The 22,899-nt window shown below is 38.8% G+C and overlaps 1 protein-coding gene across 3 annotated transcripts in view; it reads left to right on the top strand.

The window, feature by feature from the left end:
• Positions 1-22,899, top strand: part of csnk1a1 (casein kinase 1, alpha 1) — a 51,950-nt gene that overhangs the window by 13,906 nt on the left and 15,145 nt on the right. The window contains exons 5-10 of one of the 3 annotated variants that reach the window (XM_063053489.1): positions 2,297-2,380; positions 18,445-18,584; positions 19,574-19,652; positions 20,744-20,818; positions 21,135-21,241; positions 22,528-22,676. In XM_063053489.1, the coding sequence (XP_062909559.1) occupies positions 2,297-2,380; positions 18,445-18,584; positions 19,574-19,652; positions 20,744-20,818; positions 21,135-21,241; positions 22,528-22,676 (634 nt within the window). Of the gene's footprint in view, positions 1-2,296; positions 2,381-18,444; positions 18,585-19,573; positions 19,653-20,743; positions 20,819-21,134; positions 21,242-22,527; positions 22,682-22,899 lie in introns of those variants that run through there. The other 2 variants (XM_063053490.1, XM_063053491.1) reach the window with 2 other exon arrangements.

The raw sequence follows: 22,899 nt of genomic DNA, 5'->3' as shown, positions 1-22,899 counted from the left end.
TTTTTTCCTTTGTTCATTTTTCTGATCAAAGATCTGTTTTGCATCTTTCTGCCAAGTTTTTTTGCATATTTGTGTGAAAAGGATGCATTAACATTTTTTCTTCCTGGTTTTGGGAAATGTACGAGTGTTTGGTGCAATCCCTATGATTCAGCTATAGGAACTGGTGGTTAATCGATCACTGTGGGAATGTGATTGCAGTTTCTGAGAGATTTAAAAATGAATGAGGAAGGGTGAAAGACAAAATAATTTTGTATCACTTAAATGAACGATTCCAAAGTTTTGTTTTGTATGTAGATTTTGTCAACATATCTTTTGCCTAAAAATTTCTAAGGGTCAAATGGAATTTGTGGCGTTGGAATTGTGTGACTCATTGCTTATTTTTAAGGTATACTTGCAAAGAGTATTAATTTATTCTAACTGCAACAATATTAGTGCAAGTACTTCATTCTAAGCGGTAGCTCAGTATAAAAGTTTATACTGTGTTCTGGCAGACAGACTTCCTTTCAGTAAAGACCATGCTTTTATTAATAAGTAGCAGGTGTAAGTAAACTGGCATAATACATTGTGCTCTACATAATAGATTACAGTGCATTCGTACCTTCTGAGCAGAGTGTAAAAATTAATCGGGGTTTGATACATACTGTATGTCTAATATGCAATTCACCAGCTGGTATAACAAAAATATTTATAACAGTACTAACTTGCATTATTCTTGGATTTCTGGCTTCTGATTTTTCTATTGCAAGATTAAATTTGCACTATCTTGTTAACTAGACAGCCATAAATTAACAATATTGCCCTATACCTTGACTGTTCTTAAAGCTTTTTTCATTTCTCTACCTTGTTTAATTTTCATGAATTGCGTTTCCCTTAAAATCTAGATCATACTAGGTTTCTTTGTTTGATCCCTCCAAGAATATCTGGACATGCAGATTTAGGATGAGTGTTGGAACAAGACTTTTTGAGGTGCTGCCAGTGAATTAACTGGTATTCCCTTTATGGATGCACAAGTCTTACTAGAAGAGTACTACCCATGGGAGCAATGTCCCAGGTTAAAATTAGTGTTTTTGAAAAAGTGGACGAAAGTGCATTTACAAAGCACAGGAAGAAAGATATTTGCATCCTTTTCGTAAGAATATTTGTAGTGGTCAGCACTAAGTGATAACTTTGCATTTGATTCAAGAGAATCTGTTGTCATGCTGTTTTAAAATCTTTGCTCATCTCCTAAGCATGAATAAATGTGTAGAGAGAATTGATAATATAAGCAAAAAGCACTGTAAATATTGTGTAGACATAACATTATGCTCAGAATTGTGTGAAAATAATTGTATTTAAAGCAAGAGCAGACACAATTCTGTAAGTATGAGCTATAAATTATGGCATCAAATCAATGTTTAATTGAGAGGAATTTACACCTTCAATCCAGTGAAATGTTATTTCTTTTAAATTCTAATTTAGCATGCGTTGCATGCAATATTAATGATTAAAAACTTAACATTATTTTGCCTAAATGCCTTCTACCTCTTCCTTACTGAAGGACACGTCATCCATTACATAATGCATATGAAGGAATTTTCATTTTAATAAGTCACAATGCTATTTTGGCCTTGCACTAATGTAGCATTGTTATCATTGGAAATTTTAAATTCTATATGAAATGGGTTCTTCTGTATGCTGGTAATTTATTATATTCATAGTGCCATTATGAATGTCATGGGGTTGTATTAAAACATTGCGTTCAAATTGCTTTCTGAACTTAGAGATGCAGCAAAGTAATTAAAACTTAGGTAGGATTGCAAGTTTCAGAACGTACAGAATTGTCTGCAAAATCTGCAGCCCTAATATAGTTGCATGATATTGATCATATTTTGACCTTGTTTAGGTGCTTTGTACGCTAATAACCTAAGGCCACGGGACATAGTTGACTAAGTTCGCCAAATGTCAGCTAATGTACTGATATAAGCACAGTGCTCATAGTTTTAACTGCCATTTGTGCTATACCCTAACACGATTAAACCAATGCAACCATGTGATCTTTCTCCCTCTCCTCATTAGCCATTGTGTTTAAACCAATCCCAGAAGCTTTTCTATGCTTTTAACTTCATTTTGAAAGCACTGTGGTGGTTTCGATTTTTTTTTAATGCTTAGATTTGAACACAAAATTGATAGAGCTGATGTTGGGAAGATGGATGGCATTTGGCTACCCCTTCTTAAAAGCCTCCGTGTTGCCTGTCTGCGCTGGCCTTTCTATGTCAGCAATAATGTTCATGCACTGCCACAATCTTCATTTGTTCAGTGTTTAGAATCTCCAGTGGGGAAGAGGAAAAGAAGCATGACTGTTAGCCCTTCTCACGACCCAGCTTTCTCAGGATTAAATCAGGTCTGAAACTGTCTCCTACTCAAGCCACCCCAAATTCATTTTTCCAATCAGATTTAAGACCACTACCTATGTTGGCATTATTCAGACATACATGGTAAACATGTTTGCTTGCTTGAAAATTTCTTGTTCTATTAACTATCGATTGCTCTTCTCGTTCTTTTCCAGCTCTGGTGTGCAATTAAAATTGAGCTGTAGTATTATCAGCTTTGTGTAACCTTGTATGCTTCAATATAAGGGGCAGAAGACGCTGGTGGGAGTTGTGTACAGGCCACCTAACAGTAGTAATGAGGTCGGAGATGGTATTAAACAGGAAATTAGAAATGTGTGCAATAAAGGAACAGCAGTTATAATGGGTGACTTCAATCTACATGTAGACTGGGTGAACCAAATTGGTAAAGGTGCTGAGGAAGAGGATTTCTTGGAATGTATGCGGGATGGTTTTTTGAACCAACATGTCGAGGAACCAACTAGAGAGCAGGCTATTCTGGACTGGGTTTTGAGCAATGAGGAAGGGTTAATTTGCGATCTTGTCGTGAGAGGCCCCTTGGGTAAGAGTGACCATAATATGGTGGAATTCTTCATTAACATGGACAGTGAGATAGTTAATTCAGAAACAAAGGTTCTGAACTTAAAGAGGGGTAACTTTGAAGGTATGAGACGTGAATTAGCTAAGATAGACCGGCAAATGACACTTAAAGGATTGACGGTGGATATGCAATGGCAAGCATTTAAAGGTTGCATGGATGAACTACAACAATTGTTCATCCCAGTTTGGCAAAAGAATAAATCAAGGAAGGTAGTGCACCCGTGGCTGACAAGAGAAATTAGGGATAGTATCAATTCCAAAGAAGTAGCATACAAATTAGCCAGAGAAAGTGGCTCACCTGAGGACTGGGAGAAATTCAGAGTTCAGCAGAGGAGGACAAAGGGCTTAATTAGGAAGGGGAAAAAAGATTATGAGAGAAAACTGGCAGAGAACATAAAAACGGACTGTAAAAGCTTTTATAGATATGTAAAAATGAAAAGACTGATAAAGACAAATGTAGGTCCCCTGCAGACAGAAACAGGTGAATTGATTATGGGGAGCAAGGACATGGCAGACCAATTGAATAATTACTTTGGTTCTGTCTTCACTAAGGAGGACATAAATAATCTTCCAGAAATAGTAAGGGACAGAGGGTCCAGTGAGATGGAGGAACTGAGTGAAATACATATTAGTAGGGAAGTGGTGTTAGGTAAATTGAAGGGATTGAAGGCAGATAAATCCCCAGGGCCAGATGGTCTGCATCCTAGAGTGCTTAAGGAGGTAGCCCAAGAAATAGTGGATGCATTAGTGATAATTTTTCAAAACGCGTTAGATTCTGGACTAGTTCCTGAGGATTGGAGGGTGGCTAATGTAACCCCACTTTTTAAAAAAGGAGGGAGAGAGAAACCGGGGAATTATAGGCCGGTTAGCCTAACGTCGGTGGTGGGGAAACTGCTGGAGTCAGTTATCAAGGATGTGATAACAGCACATTTGGAAAGCGGTGAAATGATCGGACAAAGTCAGCATGGATTTGTGAAAGGAAAATCATGTCTGACGAATCTCATAGAATTTTTTGAGGATGTAACTAGCAGAGTGGATAGGGGAGAAGCAGTGGATGTGGTATATTTGGATTTTCAAAAGGCTTTTGACAAGGTCCCACACAGGAGATTAGTGTGCAAACTTAAAGCACACGGTATTGGGGGTAAGGTATTGGTGTGGGTGGAGAATTGGTTAGTAGACAGGAAGCAAAGAGTGGGAATAAACGGGACCTTTTCAGAATGGCAGGCGGTGACTAGTGGGGTACCGCAAGGCTCAGTGCTGGGACCCCAGTTGTTTACAATATATATTAATGATATCGATGAGGGAATTAAATGCAGCATCTCCAAGTTTGCGGATGACACGAAGCTGGGTGGCAGTGTTAGCAGTGAGGAGGATGCTAAGAGGATGCAGGGTGACTTGGATAGGTTGGGTGAGTGGGCAAACTCATGGCAGATGCAATTTAATGTGGATAAATGTGAAGTTATCCACTTTGGTGGCAAAAATAGGAAAACAGAATATTATCTGAATGGTGGCCGATTAGGAAAAGGGGAGGTGCAACGAGACCTGGGTGTCATTATACACCAGTCATTGAAAGTGGGCATGCAGGTACAGCAGGCGGTGAAAAAGGCGAACGATATGCTGGCATTTATAGCGAGAGGATTCGAGTACAGGAGCAGGGAGGTACTACTGCAGTTGTACAAGGCCTTGGTGAGACCACACCTGGAGTATTGTGTGCAGTTTTGGTCCCCTAATCTGAGGAAAGACATCTTTGCCATAGAGGGAGTACAAAGAAGGTTCACCAGATTGATTCCTGGGATGGCAGGTCTTTCATATGAAGAAAGACTGGATGAACTGGGCTTGTACTCATTGGAATTTAGAAGATTGAGGGGGGATCTGATTGAAACGTATAAGATCCTAAAGGGATTGGACAGGCTAGATGCGGGAAGATTGTTCCCGATGTTGGGGAGGTCCAGAACGAGGGGTCACAGTTTGAGGATAGAGGGGAAGCCTTTTAGGACCGAGATTAGGAAAAACTTCTTCACACAGAGAGTGGTGAATCTGTGGAATTCTCTGCCACAGCAAACTGTTGAGGCCAGTTCATTGGCTATGTTTAAGAGGGAGTTAGCTATGGCCCTTGTGGCTACGGGGGTCAGGGGGTATGGAGGGAAGGCTGGGTTCTGAGTTGGATGATCAGCCATGATCATAATAAATGGCAGTGCAGGCTCGCAGGGCCGAATGGCCTACTCCTGCACCTATTTTCTATGTTTCTATATCTGTGCATTCATTCTGCCTTTTACTGGAGAATTTTAGTTAGGAGAAAACAAGAACATTTGTCAGAATGTTTGCATTGATGCTCTCAGAACTAGCTAGGTAGGAGATGTCTGACTTGGAAGTCTGATTTGTTAGGATTCCACAGTGAGAATTGGCAGAAGAAAAGGTTGGGTTAGGGCAGGATGGCAAATTGAAGTGTTGATCTTCAGTGGGGGTTTGAACCAGCCATCATGGAAGTGATTGGTAAGTGCAGCACATGGCTTTATAGAAATGTAGGGTTGAGTTGCCAGTTTTGTAGTAATGTCAAACATTTGAAGAGATTTGCTAAGAATAGAACATGTGTATGTGTTTTTTTTTGGAACAAGTTTAAGATATTATTTCAGAAAATATGGAGTATTTTTGTACAAGACGGTGTGTCATATATGCAAAAAATGAAGGTGAGGGGGTCATACTGAAGTTGCATTAAACAGTTGAGCATTAAACACAAATTAGGAAAGAAATAATCAAGGCCAAACAATATTGGATCAAGATAATTACTTACAGAAATGCTGAATTTTGTTTACCAGTATAGATGAAGAATGAGATTTTATTTTACAGTGGGTCTGCATCAAGTTTGCATGCAGCAGTGTATTCTAGATTTATTTGTGGTAAACAAGGATACAGACAACATCACATATTTGTTACCCTGCTAAGAAATTTGTCTTATGCGTTTCTGTGTCATGTATGTCTCTGAATATCAGACACATTTAACAAGAAGCTAAGCCCTAACTTTGTCTTCTGAAAGGGGTGGGAATCGGCAGTGTTCTGATTTAAGCCAAATTGACACTGGGGCTTGAGTCTTGCTGTCCAACTCAGAGATTTTAGAAACTGGAATGATTAGACACTCCCCTACAAGTTTAATATGGGTGCGGGAGGAGAGTCAATTTGGGGACAATCTATGGCAATAAAGTGGAATGTTCATTGCCAAATTCCAGCCTTAAATACTTTAGTTTGTTCTGGGTAATTTGCCCACTAGCTGCTTCTACTTTGGTTTTTATTAGTTTGAACTGAGATCTCCAATGAAAACAGGCATTTGACAGGAAAACAAGTGTGTAGTGTAGAAAAAGAAAAGGTTCTATTGGTCATCAGGAAACCAGAGAGAAAGAAATCTCCCTGTAGAAAAGTTTAATAGCCTGTGTTTAATATGTTTGTTGCTGATAAATGAAATATTAGTGTAGCATTTGAGGTTTAAATGCAGAAGTGTGAGCTTTAATTACCTGTTGCCTGGAACTGCATTTTACCAACTGGAGATTTGTCAAAACTGTTTAATTTTGAGCATGTTTCAACTAGTATATAAACGATGATGGTGGGAGTTGATGAAATGCATTTTTTACAAAATGCTCCAACTCCATTTGGGCATGAGTTACGTATTCATGATTAGTCATATGTTTATAACTTAAATATAGTCTTAACTTAAATTTAACGTTTATCTACTAGACATTTTGACTTCTGTTTTTCACTGTCCATGTTCCTTTTGACTTGTTCAAAAGGATAATGATCAGATAGGTTTTATTGTTTGTATGTTACCTTTTAACAGCTTTAGCATTTGTTAATGCATTACTGAAGAGGATATATAAGCTGTATTTTTGTTAGTGTTAAATTGCAGTATTTAAAATGCTGTGATAATGTAACTTTAATCTGTTAGAGTAGATTTGGATATGTTAAGTTGTCATACATTGAAGACTTCAGTACTCCTAAATGAAGCAATTAGTAATAATTTCAAATAACCTAACTTGTGTCATATTTATGTTGGTATAGATTGTCTATTAAAAATACCACTTGTGTATTATTCATTGGTATCAGAATATCACTTTTTAGAAAGATAGGTGATGTTTAAAGATTCAGTGCCCTGTTCTTGATTTAATGCACTTTTAACCCTTATTTCTTGTAATCAGTCATCTTATTTTTCCCATGCCCCTTCTGGGTATTTTAATTATATTAATTCCAGTATAATAAAGATACTTAATTGAGACTTGAAAATACAGATGTCCTAACTGATGAAGCCAATAGAAATATATTTTTAAAAAGCTGATTGAAATCTTAAAATAGATGGGGGGGGGGGACCTTAGCACTTGACAAGTCAGATTGACAGTCGAGTTCAGACCATAAGACAGGAGGAAAATTTGGGTGTTCAGCCCATCATATCTGCTCAGCTATTTGATTGTTTTCAGTGGTTTGTGCTTTTTGTATCACATTCCGGCATCTGTAGTTTTGATTTTCTTTCAGACAGGTTTCATCTATCTGAAAGAAAATAACAAAATTTGAGGATCAATCGATGGGATCTGGCCTGTCATTGATTATGCAGTACTTCAGCTATTCTGTAGCTGCATAGGATATTTATAATTAAAGGATACACACTGTGTGACAATGCATGCAAACAATATTGTGTCTAGGAATATCTAGATGCTTCATACTTTGAAGTTCAATCATTTGAAGTTAAGAGACCCTCCTAAGAACAGCATAATATTTGATGGCTAATATCTTAGTTGAAAGAATTACTTGAAAGAATAACCTTTTAACATTAAAAAGAATAATGCTGAAAGATATTTTAGCCCAGAATGTAAACAAATATTCTGTATTATTCTCCTTGTTCAGAGATCATATGCCAATGGGTATTTTTCCAATACAGTGGATCCGGTTAATTGGGACACATCGGGGCCAGTATATATTGACCCAGTTAGCAGAAGTTTCATGGAAATAGTTTGAAAAGATATTTTAAAAAAGTAAAACTGAATAAAAAGTTTTGTGTTTAAATGAAATACAGAACAAGTTGGAACACTACCAATGGTATTACAGTATTGTAAAACTGTATTAGTTCTTAATGGTTATGGATGGAATTCTTGCACTGTATGCAGTGAACAAAATCAGTGTAGCCATCTAGTGCAGATAATGGAATATCCGTACAATTCTATTGAAAGATTGCATCCTCCAAATCTTCATTTTCATTGTAATGTTCAAGATGATTGTCAATACCTTAAAATTCTTGGTTCTTAAGTAGTGAAATTACTTCATTCTCACTCCCAGCTGTTTCTGGCATCTCTAAGCGTCAATCTTGAAACAGTTTTGAATTGTCTTAATGTTTATTTCTTGCCAACTTTCAGTGAAAAAAAAATCACTGATTTTTGATCACAAACACATGCAGCTGATACTATTTAAAGACTGCTCACTCTAAGCATAGTGTAATGTCTAGCAACCACACAAATGTACACAACTGACACTAGTTAGAAACTATTCGGCAACAGTCTCCTGTCTCAATTAAGTAGCATAGTGTCCCAAATAAACAAAGGCACTCTCAGCAATTTTTCTTGATTCGTTTGTATTCTTTAAGAGTTGTCTTAAATATGTGGTTGTCTTGATTAACCAATGGCACAATTAACTAGAAGCTGCTTAATATGTTAGAAATATTGTGGGTTTTTTTCCAGTTGCTCTTACTTACCAATTACTGAGGAACTTTAATTTTAATTGTTTAAAATTAAAATTAATGTTCCTTCCTTACAGCCCCACATGAGGTTGGAGATATGGGATTGAGAGAAATATACTAGTTAGATTGAAATTGATTAATGAACAGAAAATCAGGTTGTAAAGCTGTAATTTATGGAGTGGCCAATATCAGGGCTCGAGGTATTTGCAATCCACAAATTATTTGGATGTCCAGACGTGATGTTGAAACATTGCTGAGTGACAGTGAGTGCTGATGATGCATTGTGATTTTGGTGGTGAAGAGGAGATATCGACAGGCTAAGTAAATGATGTGGACTTAGCAGATGGATTATAATGTAGAAAAGTTTTATGGTGAAGTACAAGGAAAGATAGAAAATGGATCTCTGATAGCAAAAGATTGAAAGATGTTTGTATTCAGAAGGGACTAGATGACCTTGTGAACAAATCTGAAAGTTATCCTATAAATACAACCAATTGGGAAAGTAAATTGTATGTTGCCATTTTTATGTTAAATCCCTGCTTATTTTTTTTAAATTCAGATAAGGCAAGATACTGCGGGAGCGAGTTACTAAGTGTACAGTAAGGTTCATGTAGCAAATGAAATAAGTTGTGAGAAAGCTTGATTTAGTGAAATTTAACCAGAGACTCTTCTATATCTATCTGAAGAGACTTTGAATGCTTTTTCTAAAAAGATGTAGCTGCTTCTTTGCATCAACTTGCCGTTTTAAAGTTTTAGTCCTCTTGGGAAAAGAAACCCAAAATCAATCTCTAATCCAGGCAAACGTGCCACCATAGTATTTGCAATTGTAAAATGCCTCTTGTTTCAAATCAAAGCATAGAAATTTAAAATTAGTTGTGTGCATTGTCCACTGTGAATTAGTAAGTTGTAAATTGTCAATGTTCATTTAATAATTCAGAAAGCTTGTATGGTACGCTACTTTAAATATGAATGTTATTTTCAAATAAAGCTAATGTCAGTGTGTGCTTTATGTATGCAAAATTGTAGTCTTATAGATGGGGCTGAAATAACAATTCAGGTTTTTGTTTTTGGATGCTATCATGGAATTTTTTTGTGTGACTGGTCAGTCAAATTGCCTAAAATAGAGATCTGTGATATTAGTCTATAATCCACCACCTAGAATTGCTTGCATTTGGCTTTTCCTGGTATTCACAGCTAGTGCATGGAATGTAGCATCTAATTTGTTCATTACTATATTCCAAATACAATAATGTGATGAACAAATAATTCTCTTGATTATTATCTGGACGTTCATCAGAAAAAAATTCTAGCATTTATAATAGTTCAATGGGGTTGTTAACTTTGTGAAATGGATTAAAATATCTTGGTTAACTTGTCAGACTGGCATTGCTAGGTACACTTTACACGCACATGTAATGCATTTTTTTGGCTCCAGTTTAGTCTAATCACTGAACTGCATACAAAAGGATGACAGAAACAAGTTTGCATGTTTTCAGATCAATGAAACTTAAGCATATTTTAAACAAGTAAGTGTTAAATATAGAAGACAACTGGAAAAACTTTAATCTGATGTCATGCAAGTGTGGAAGTTAGGAATTTGTCCTTGATATGCTCAGATTTTATGGCTGTTAATATTATCCTATACAACATCTGGAATTTGATTAAAACTAAATATACAAACTTAAATCTTTAGGTGGTGTTGGGTGTGTGGAATTATTGTTAATGCTGCTTCGTAATGCTGAGGCATTATCCAGTCTTGTGCGACAGTGCAATCTCACTTCGATAACGTTGCTGTCAAAGAAAGAAAGATGTGATTCAACAAAAATTCATGCTGCTTAATATTAGGCAGCAATGATTGGTTAATATCAGATCTAGTCCAGGCTGTGCATTAATGACCATACAAGACTCATACACTCTCCAGGGGGGTGGGGGCTGAATTCTATTTCACAACTGAAGCTAAACGAATGCTTCCTATATTTGGAAAAGGAATGAGAGGACTTTTCATGCATGGTAACAGGTGATCTTCATTCCACTTCAACAAAGGGTCTGCTTTGCTGAAGTTTCATTCTGCATACTTGAAGCATTGAAGTGCAGTGCTGTATGGCTAATGGCAAATTTTGATAGTAGCTAGACAACAGGGTGACCTGTTGGGGCACCCTTTGAGAGAAAGGTAGTGCCGTCTGATGTGACCAGAATGAACATTAAATTTTCCTGAATGCTATTGGTATCGCTTTGCTTTGGAAACTGAAGTAGTAACCTCAGTTTATTAAAGAAGAATGACAAGTAGCAAAGCAAATATAGCTCCTCCTCGTTTAACGAAGCACACTTTTGATGACATCATTTCTGGCTCATTTGCCATCCAGGACATCTCAAATGTCCTCTTTCTTTAAGGATCATGGTTTCCCTTCTGCCATCATCAATGATGCCCTCACCCGCATCTCCTCCATTTCCCGCACTTCGGTCCTCACCCCATCCTCCTGTCACCACAACAGGGACAGAGTTCCCCTTGTCCTCACCTACCACCCCACCAGCCTCCAGATCCAGCACATTATCCTCTGCAACTTCCACCACCTTCAACAGGACCCCACCGCTAAACACATCTTTCCCTCTCCACTTTCCGCAGTAATCGTTCCGTCCGCGACTCCCTGGTCCATACGTCCCTCCCTGCTGATCTCCCACCCGGCACTTATCCCTTAAGAGTAGGTGCTACACCTGTCTCTACACCTCCTCTCTTGCCACCATTCAGGGCCCCAAACAGTCCTTCCAGGTGAGACAACACTTCACTTGCAAGTCTGTTGGAGTCATCTATTGCAGGGGTCCCCAACCTTTTTTGCACTGCGGACCGGTTTCATATTGACAATATTCTGACTGACCGGGTTGGGGGGGGGGTGCGGGTTGAGGGTTGCCAACGGACAAGAGTAGCAGTAAATACGTTGGGTTTTCCCCGAGAAAGACTACAATGACCGTGAAGCCTTACGCGGGCACCAGTGCGCATGCGTGTACGTGCCGATTTTTTTTCTACAAATCGTTTTTGGAGATTCTGTTCAGGCGGGGGGGGGGTGGTGTTAATCACGGCCGGAATATAGGGGATAAGTGGCTAATACACTCAATTTCATTTCTAAAAGGGTTTATCTAACGAATTTAATATTAAACACACAGTGCATATTTTCCTGGCATGAATATAGCAATAAATCAATTATCAGGGGAGGACAGGGGAGCTTGAAGTAAGTGTTGAATGAACTTGCAGTAGAAGTGGTAGAGGCAGGTTTGATATTATCATTTAAAGAAAAACTGGATAGGTATATAGACAGGAAAGGAATGGAGGGTTATGGGCTGAGTTCAGGTCGGTGGGACTAGGTGAGAGTAGCGTTCAGCACGGGCTAGAAGGGCAGAGATGGCCTGTTTCTGTGCTGTAATTGTTATATGGTTATATAAGTCAATAGTATAACATTTTAAGTAACATTGGATATTAAACACATAGCACATATTTTCCCCTTATGAACATATAAAATCATTGCAATGCACCAATATCGCTGAATCAGTGGGAGCCCTGGGCTTGTTTACCTGCAACATCACGGTCCTATGGAAGGGTGACGGGAGACAGTGATACTCGAAGGGGATTCCTTATGTCCAGTCTAGTCCGTAAGCTAGGTCTCATTGCATTCATTGCAGAGATATGTTGGCAATGGAAGCAACGTTTTCAGTGCTTTCTTGGCTATCTCAGGATATTTAGCCTTGACTTTGATCCAGAATGCCGGCAGAGATGTTATGTCAAACATACTTTTCAGCCTGCCGTCATCTGCAAGCTGGAGGAGTTGATCTCCTTCCCGCGCTGACATGGATGACGCGCAGATAATGAGCTCGCGTGTGTTCAAGCTCAACAGTGGGCATGACAGGGAATGAGGAAAGGTGCAGCTGACTCGTATTGCCAAGTCATATCGTTTCCTTGCGGTCTGGTAGCACATGCTTTGCGGCCCGGTGTTTGGGGACCGCTGATCTATTGCATCCGGTGCTCCTGGTGCAGCCTCCTCTACATCGGTGAAACCCGACGCAGATTGGGGGACCACTTCGTCGAGCACCTCCATTCCGTCCGCCACAACAGACAGGATCTCCCAGTTGCCACCCACTTCAGCAACTCCACTTCACACTCCCATTTAGATATGTCCATACATGGCCTCCTCTATTGCCAGGATGACGCTAAACTCAGGTTGGAGGAGCAACACCTCATATACCGTGAGTAGTCTCCAGCCCCTGGGCATGAACATTGAATTCTCCAACTTCTGTAACTCCCTCCCGCTCCCTTACCCCCATCCCTGTTTCACTCTGCCCCCTCCCCCAGCTGCCTATCACCTCCCTCATGGTTCTGCCTCCTCCTACTACCTATTGTGCTTTCCCCATTCCTTCTTCACCTTTCCTGCCTATCATCTCCCTACTTGCCCTCCCCAACCCCTTTATCTTTCCCCTTACTGGTTTTTCACCTGGAACCTACCAGCCTTCTCCTTCCCACTCTCTTCCCCCCCCCCCCCCCATCCACCTCCTTTATAGGGCCTCTGCCTCCTCCCTTTTCAGTCCTGACGAAGGGTTCTGGCCCAAAGCGTTGACTGATCATTTCTACGGATGCTGCCTGACCTGCTGAGTTCCTCCAGCGTGTTGTGAGTGTTGCTCTGCCACCCTTGTACCTCTCGTTGTCATTCTGGAGACATGCAGCCCTTTCATTCCCCTGTCTCTTCATCTCTTCTGCTGTTTGTTGTTTGTCTCTGATCCTGGAGGCGTGCATGCCTCTCCTCCTCTGTCTCTTCTTCTCTTGTCTTTTTTTGTCCTGACTCTTTGATCCTGGAGTCGTACGGCCCTGGCCTCATCAGATTCTTGTTCTCTCCCTCTCCTTGCTGCTTCCCGACAACGTTTGGCGTCATCTCTTGACCATAACGTCCCCCTTCCCTTTCCACGTGGCATAATTAGGCTGATCATTTGTTTTACCCTAATGCTGGATAGAAGATACGAAGCAGTAACACCAAAGGATGCTGATTATTCTTGATGTGGTTGGCACTCTCCTAAATGGACGTGATATAGTCACCGCTGTCCTTTGACTGCAGCAAAGGGTTTTATGGGTGTCTCGAAGTATGTCATTACAATAAGATTTAATTATCTCTTATTGATGGATGGCAGTTAGATCTGTCCCAATCCTGTACATGCTGATGGTGATTAGCAGAATGTGACCCCTCGAAATAGAGCTGCCCTGCCCTTTTGCTCCGGTAGGTGTTGCTGCTGAGGCTGGCTGTGCACATGCGTCAGGCTGTCGCGTCCTGATTTCCATAATGGCAGATCGGGTCTCGGGTTAAAAGGGAACCTGTTTATTTTGGCAAATGAGCAATTTTATACGAATATATAACCCTGAACTTTGCCTGCATTCTGTAAGTTAGCGCATTTTAATTCGATTTAGCCAAAAAAAGTGCTGCTGTAATGCACCGCTTGCACTAATTGGAGGTCACAGACAGACAAGAGCATGAGAGTTTTAGTAGAATATAGATGATGCCTATTGCCTGAATATGTGGCTTCTGAAAAGATGCATTGATGGTAGATTAGTGTTCCATGCTTTGAGTCCATTAACAGGAAGCATGTACATAAAACAACTCTAGAACATTGTTTTGTGCCTGAACTTTAAAGCTTTGAACCATTGGTGAAAATCATTTGGCGGAGGGTGGGGGGGAGTACTGATACGTAGCTGTACATTTATTTAGTGTATCGAGTATAGCACAGGAACGGACCCTTCAACCCGTAATGTAAGATGATACCAAATTAACCTAATGTCTTCATGATACATATCTCTCCATTCCCTTCATATTCATGTAATAGATCGAAAACCTCGAGTGCCACTCCTGGCAGGATGTTGCATGTACCTACCACAAAAATGCCCCACATATCCCCTTGTATTTTCCTTCTCTCTTCTTAAAGCTGTGCCATTCAGTGTTTAACATTTCTATCCTAAGGAAAAAGATTCTGGTTCTACTCTATCTCTGCCTCTTGTAGCTTTATGACCGTACAGTAATCATATCCTTTCCATTGGGGGAAGAATTCTTTACATCTGAACCAAATAAGTAGTTCCTGTATTTGGTACAGGAACGGACAGGTATTTCAAGCATGTCAAACAGGTAATTTTTTTTTGTTGCTGCAACCTTGAAGCAATATTTTACATTTCAATGTTTCAATGTTTCCTCTCATTCTCTGATCCAGAGAAAACTAACCATACCTACTAGTTTCCAATCCAGGCAGTATTCTGGTAAGCCTCCTCTGAACATTCTCCAAATCTTCATCCTTCCCACAGTAGCATGGGGGGGTTGGGGGTGCAGGAGGAATGCTATATTTCCATACTTCAAGTGTTGCCTAACCAAAGTTTTATACAACTGGAACATGACATACTGATCTTTGTACTCTTATCATGAAGACCAGCATGCCATATGCCACCTTTATCACTCCACCTGTTTATATTGCCAATTTCAGGGATGTATGAAGTTGCACCCTAAGTTGCATCTCTAAGTTGCATCTCTAAATCATTGCTGCTAAGGGTCTTGCCATTACCTATATACTTTCCCTTTATGTTTGACTTTGTCAAGTGCAATACCTTGCACCTGCGTAGGTTAACTCCATCTGCCATTTCTCCACTCATAACTGCAATGATTTTTGTTTCCAAGCTTAGTAGCCAACCCCTCTACATTCCTGGGGTACATTATGAGGTACGATCCATTGTTTGGTCAATTTAACTGCTGGCCCAGATAGACTGATAAGAATCAGAGGAGAGAACCAATTTTGTTCACTTTCAGTGATCACTCCTCTCTCCATGAAACTGAGTCCATGAAGACTGCCCCAGCTGCTGTACTCCGAGCCCACTAATATGATAAACTGATAACTGAGGCTTTGGGCTTGCTTCAGGGTTCGGATCTGAGGACTCAGTTTGGTTCGGAATGCTGTTGCTCGTTTCAATTGTTTGCATGATCTGTGTTTTTTTTTAACCCCCTTTCTCTTGCACATTGGTCTTTAAACTGGGATCTTTTGGTTTCTTGCTTTATGGCTACCTATAAGCAAACAAATCTCAAGGTTGTATAATTTATACGTTCTTTGATAATAAATATACTTTGAATCCTTCCAACCTTAAATAGTAGATGTTGCAATTCTGATCCTTCCAAACACTATTAGTTACAAATAGAATAACACCCTTCTACCACTACCCACTGTCCTCTGTGGGAAGCCAATTCATGGATTCCACGCTTCTTAATCTTCCTGGTCAACTAGCTATGAGGGACATTTTGCTTACACAATATCCGGAAATTCCTGATTTTACATTATACCATCAGAATTTTAGATGAATTTTAAATCCTGATGGTATAATGGGGTGGGGGGGGGATGTTGTAGAGGTGCCCTGTCCTATTTATATTTTTTTTTAAAAAGAGGCACAGAAAGTCAGGTTACTGACAGAGCCTGCTCTTCTCAAGACAGATCTGTTTGTGTGCACCATGCCTCAATCGAAACAGCTTTCAGAGGACCTTTGAAGAAGAATTATAGAGATGCGTGAAGCTGGAAAAGACTTAAAAGTCATTTCTAATGACGCAAGTGTTCATCAGTCCATAGCAATAGAAATTGCCTACAAATCGAGGAAATTCAATACTGTTGCTACTCTACCTAGGAGTGGGTGTCCTGCAAAGAGCACAATGTGCAACGCTGAAAAAGAACCCAAGGGTAACAGCAAAAGACCTGCAGAAATCTCTAGAACTTGCTATAGTCTCTTGTGTGTCTACTATAAGAAAAACTGAACAAGAATGGTGTTTATGGGTGGGCAACACAGAGGAAACTACTGCCCTCCAAAAAAAAACATTTTGCTGCACATCTTAAGTTTGCAAAGGACTGTCTGGATGTTCCATGATGCTCGTAGGACAATTTTTCTGTGGACAGATGATACAAAAGTTGAACTTTTTGGTAGAAATGCACACTGCTATGTATGGAGGGGAAAGGGCACTGCACGCCAACATCAAAACCTCATCCCAGCTGTGAAGTACGGTGGAAGGAGCATCATGGTTTGGGGCTGCTTTGCTGCTCAGGGCCTGGATAGCTTGCAATCATTAAGGGAGCAGTAAATTCAAAATTTATATCAAGACCTTTTACAGGAGAATGTCAAGGTAGTGGTCTGTCATCTGAAGCTTCAAATAAGCTGGATGATGCAACAAGACAATGATCCAGAACACAAGAGTAAATCAACAACAGAATGGTTTGAAAAGAATAAAGTTGTGTTTTGGAATAGTCCCAACCTTAACCCAATTGAAATGCTGTGGCATGACCTGAGAGCACTGTTCATGCAAGGTATCCCAGAAATATTGATGAACAAGGAGTTTTATATTGAGGAATGGTCTAAAGTTCCTCCTTGGCATTGTGCAAGTCTGGTCAGTAGTAGCTACAGGAAACGTTTGGCAGAGGTTATTGCTGCTAAAGGAGGTTCTACCAGTTATTAAATACAAGGGTTCACATAGTTTTTCCAGGCTGGACCGTGATTAAACAATCTGTTCAATAAAGACATGAAATGTACATTTGTTTGTGTACTATTAATTTAGGTAGAATGTGTTTGTGTTTATGAGTAACTAATGCAGAAAACCAGGTAATTGCAAAGGGTTCACAATTTCTTCCATCTTAAGTATGAGTGTTGTTATGAAATCTGATTCAGGTTTACAATAAAAACAAAAACAACAGGAATTCTGCAGATGCTGGAAATTCAAGCAACACACATCAAAGTTGCTGGTGAACGCAGCAGGCCAAGCAGCATCTGTAGGAAGAGGTGCAGTCGACGTTTCAGGCCGAGACCCTTCGTCCTGAAACGTCGACTGCACCTCTTCCTAGAGATGCTGCTTGGCCTGCTGCGTTCACCAGCAACTTTGATGTGTGTTGCCAGGTTTACAATAATCTTGAATGCAATACAAAATTAAAGTTAAATTCGAGGTGTTTATTAGAATATATGTTTCTCTTAATGTATAAGTATTATGGCTACTTTGAGGACTTTAATTAGATATCGGTGTTTGAACTTAAGAAAGAACCGTTGAAAATGGTATGTGTATACTACAGAGTACCAGAACTTGTTTTTACCTTAAAATAGCTTCAGCTTCAGAAGCACCAACCCTAGTCTTGACTTCTAGCCTTCTCTAAATCCCTCTATCTGCCCTCTATAGTAGTAGTCTTTGTATTTTGCCTTACAACGGCAGAGACATGGATTCAATCTTGACCTTTCCTGCCGTATGTGTGAAGTTCACACATTTTTCTCTGGATGCTCTGGTTTCCTCCCACATCCCAGAGACACATGGGTTGGTTGGCTAATTGGCCGCTGTAAATTACCTCTACTGTGTAGGTAATCTCGGGGTGGGGGGGGTGCGTGTTCTGAGAAGTTTTTAAAAGACAGGATTACTGCAGGGTTGAGTGTAAGTGGGTGGTTGATGGTCAGCACAGATTCATTCAGCCTGTCTCCATGCTGCATCTCTTTCTGGCTGTGGTTTGGGTTGGGGATGCAGTTGTGTAGCAGAAGAGCAGAGCCATCAAAGGTTGTGTGTGGTGGTTTGTGTGAAGTGTAAAATTTATCAGATTAATTTTAAGCACCAAGTCTTTTTGTAATATTTTCTGCTTGTATGCCTGTATTTCTGATGATTTTTGATGTTTTACAGGGTTAAATCTTTATAGATTGGGGATTTTACAAACATCGGCACTAATACTGTGTTTATCTTGTACTTCACATTACAGCTGTTTCTGATTGACTTTGGTTTGGCCAAAAAATACCGTGACAATCGGACAAGGCAACATATACCATACAGAGAAGACAAAAATCTTACAGGGACAGCCCGTTATGCCAGCATCAATGCACATCTAGGTATCGAACAGAGGTAACTGTTTGTTTATTACCTTAAAATCTAATGTTCATTTGCAATGTTTCTTATCAGCTTTTACAGCTGATCTTGAAAATGAAAAACTTTATTTGAATAACTAATTTCTCATGTTGTTGTTGCATTTTTCCGTCAAATGCTGCCTTATTTTCTTCAGTTTGAAATAATTACATCGGTAAATTGCTCTTTACCCTGACCTCTAGGTACAGTTTCTGCATGTTAAACTTAATGTAAAGCCACATTTAAACATTTCATTAGCTTGAGTGAAATAGAGATTTGGGCTTGAAAGAAAGTAAACCAAGCCCAAGAAGCTATTTTAAAAGGTGAATAATCAAAAACATTAGCCAGTAGTTGAAGAGTGAGAAATGGTAGCATTAACAGCATAAGTAATCCAAAGGTCTATATAGTCTCTATATAACATTGTGTACGGAAGCCTGGCTCAAATTTATGACATAGACCAAACAAAGTGCACTCATTTAGCAGTGCTGAGATAAGAAAGCAAGAGCAGCCATACCAAACGGGATGGTAATATAGATTGAATGATGTTCGTAATTTTTTCTAATTTTAAGGGTTACAGTAGAACTGTGGAATGGGTAGGCATTGAGGAAACAATATGACAAACATGTTTCCTCAATGCCTATGTGCTGAGATAGTGATAACGGTAGAGATTATTATGGGTTAAATTTGTAGTTTTTATTATTCCATAATTTCTTTTCCAGTGTTTGAATGTGCTCAAAGAATCGAGGTATATTTAAAAATTCTTTGAGAAATTGTCTCCAGAAAATGGAGGTTCCTAAGTGCAGTTTAACATGTGCATCTTTACTCTTTAAACAAAAAAATGTGATGGCACGAAAAGAGGTGTGTCTACAAATGGTAATTGTTAAAGGCTTTATAAACGTTGATGCAATTTATTTCGACCTTTGCTGCAATAAAGTTTTTTATATATTTGTAAGATATTTGATTTTGCTATTTTTTTTCCTCCCTGCAAGTCGTCGTGATGATATGGAATCACTAGGCTATGTACTGATGTACTTCAACAGGACAAGCCTTCCTTGGCAAGGACTGAAGGTAAATTGAGTGGGGCCTTTTGTAGTGATACAGTAGCAACATAGTCTGCCTTAACATTGCATCAGTTGAATTAAGTATCTGCTCATTTGGGTTAAATTTTGTAATCAACTTTTCAGTCTGTAGATGGGAATGAGAGAATTTTTTTGTGAGTATAACTTAGATAGTGTTTTGCCTATAGCAGCAGAAGTGCTTCTGAGTTTGTGAAACAAAAATGTGCTTCTCAAAGTTGCAAATTAAAATGCAACTCATGAGTACTTATTTAGGAAGCAATATAGAAGTATTGAGATGTTGAGCATCATGGGATGCAGTGTTGACCATATAGGGGTCAAATTGGTTCACTAAGTTCACATTCTTGTTCCCTGCTGTATAGTTTTTACATCTCAAGATAAATTGTAGCTTCACACATCATTTCCAAGCTATTGTGGTGCAATTTTTTTTCATGCATTGCCAGACAATATGCTGCTGGAGTGCTTTGTATTTGAATATCAAAAGTATCGTGCTATATCTTGGCAGAAGTAAACAGAAGCCTCCAGCATAGACTTGTATATATTTACTTAAATAGTACTTGACCATTAAAATTAAGTATGTATCATTTGAAGAATAGTTTTTTGAAATTCCATATGTTGCACTGATATTTACCTTAAACTTGATCATATTTTCCACAGCTATGTATATATAAACATTATATATGGGAAAGGGTGTAAAATTTTAAATCGTGTGGACAAAATATGTCTTTCTGGCAATCACAATCCAAAACATTCCTATACCTTGTCTTACTTATTTCCTTGTACCCTCTGTTATTTGCTTAATAGAAGTGGCAGTAATATGCATCTCCAATGTTTTCTAATTTATGGCTGCTCAGCCCTTGAAAATTCCCTTACTTTATGAACTTGGGTTATATTCGAATGTGCTCCTTGTTCCATTTCGTTGTGCAATCTCCCCTAATATCCAAGATAAACTAGCATCACGGAGTTAAATAATGTGCTAAAATAAACAGAACGTTCAAGTACACATTAATTTCTCTATTGAAAATTTATAAACTTCTGCAATATATGCACATGCTGAACCGTCATGAAATGCTTGTTTAACAGGCAGCCACGAAGAAACAGAAATACGAAAAGATTAGTGAGAAGAAGATGTCCACGCCAGTTGAGGTTTTGTGTAAGGTATGTTTTCATTATATTTTATTCACATTTGGTTTAATTCATTGAAATATTAACTACATGCAGCTGCCTCATATCTAATTTGGTGCATTAATCAGAGCAACTTAACCTTTAGAAAATTTGATGGAGGTGGGTGATTGTGCAATTTTGCAAATATTTTGACTCATGTCTTCCTGGTGACTTTGTAATGCAATAACTATAGAGCAGATGGCTAGCAAAAATAAACTAATGAATAGCATTTACTAAAAGTATTTTTCAGGGGTATATTCTGAGTTTCATGTTAAGTAAAGAAATGCATTTGACTTTTCTCCCTAATTAGGGATTCCCTGCTGAGTTTGCAATGTATCTGAACTACTGTCGTGGATTACGTTTTGAAGAAGCACCAGATTACATGTATCTCCGACAGTTATTCCGCATTCTCTTCAGGTGACTTATGAAACTATAATTTGTTTTCTGAGATGTCTAATCAGTAAGATTTGATTCTTGACCTGAAAAATTCTTGTGCTTTATTTTAGAAATTAACATGGGCTTTTTCCAACTTTCAGAAAGATTGTGCTTGATCTTTAACCTTGGTGCTACTTTCTACACTAATGTTATATTCCGAGATTCCCTTGATATCTTAAAAATATAAATCTTTGCAATGAATATACTCAGCCATGCATACTCCATAGGTCTTGTAGCTGCAAGATTTGAAAGGCTCAGTATCTCCTGAATAGCTGATTCCTGACTTTTGATAGGAGGCATCTTGTCCAAAGGAGAGATCAGTTTTGCATTTATTCTGTCAAGATTTGAAAGAATTTTATATATTTCAGTGGGGTTCTTGCCTCAAAACTATAAATAGGAGTATAATTCCCAAACTTCCTTTGAGCCATGTTTAATATCAGTACTGCATCATAATCCCATGTGGCCACTATCACCTGACATTTAGGTGATTTTTTTTTCGGGTTGTGTTTGCACATGACTCATTCTTTTTGGTCCTATCTTTGTCTTCCATCCAATTATGTCTGTTTCTGAACATTGTTTTATTCTGTTGGTATCAGCTGATCCTGATACTTGGTAACCCTTCCTGCTATCCACAAATGATTTATCCTGGTTCTTTTTCACTTCCAAATTGGCCTTTTCCCTCAGTAGTTGATCCTGTAAGCTCACTTGTGGTCACTTTCCATCTCTTGCCCTTTGAAGAACTAGTTTCACCGCTCCAAAAATCTCAAGTTTATTCATCAGTATTCTGAATACTTTTAAGGGACTTCACCTATTTGAAATCCTGCTGAATCTAAGCTTGAGATGTATAACGTCTCAATTCAGCTCCCAGCCAAACATTCATACTGTACAATTGTATGGATGTAGAGGTCAGATCAGAAATGGTAATATGTGCAATTATGTGCCACGTTACGGAACTGCTGAGGGTAAATTGGAATTAATGCAGAATTTGTTGTTGTTTGGCACAGACTTGTTAGGTGGAAGCATCTGTTTCAGTGCTGTATCGTTATGACATTTGGCGCTTGTAGAAGAGCGGCAGAGGTATTAGTTCATTTCTGGGCAGAGATGGGTGAGGCAGAGGTCATTTATGTATTAATGAGTTGAACTAACTTCAAAAAAAAAACCAATGTTTCAGAATCTAGTAATCAACACCCAAAGTATGGAAATGACTTAAATAACATTTTAAATTTTGTCTCTTAGGACGTAACATGCAATTTTTATTCTTTATTTAGAACCTTAAATCATCAGTATGACTATACATTTGACTGGACAATGTTGAAGCAAAAAGCAGCACAACAAGCAGCTTCTTCTAGTGGCCAAGGGCAACAGGCTCAAACACCCACAGGCAAGCAAACTGAAAAATCCAAAAGCAACATGAAAGGTTAGTAACTATAGCCACTTGACATGTAATATAGAAAATTGTATGTATGCAGCTTACTGAAAAACCTTGCATACAGTGTTCATTTGTTAAATCAATCAGGTAGTCAAATATGTCTGCTTCACTCACTCAAATCTCTGATTCATTCTTTTATGTTGATTGGAAATGGATGTGTATGATTAATTTAACTATAGTCCTCCATTGCACGGAAATGCTTTTAATTTGA

This window comes from Mobula hypostoma, chromosome 7 (assembly GCF_963921235.1).
Source record: "Mobula hypostoma chromosome 7, sMobHyp1.1, whole genome shotgun sequence".
NCBI classification, from domain to species: domain Eukaryota; kingdom Metazoa; phylum Chordata; class Chondrichthyes; order Myliobatiformes; family Myliobatidae; genus Mobula; species Mobula hypostoma.
The sequence above is the reverse complement of the archived record's forward strand: the minus strand, read 5'-3'. Positions and strand labels throughout refer to the sequence as shown.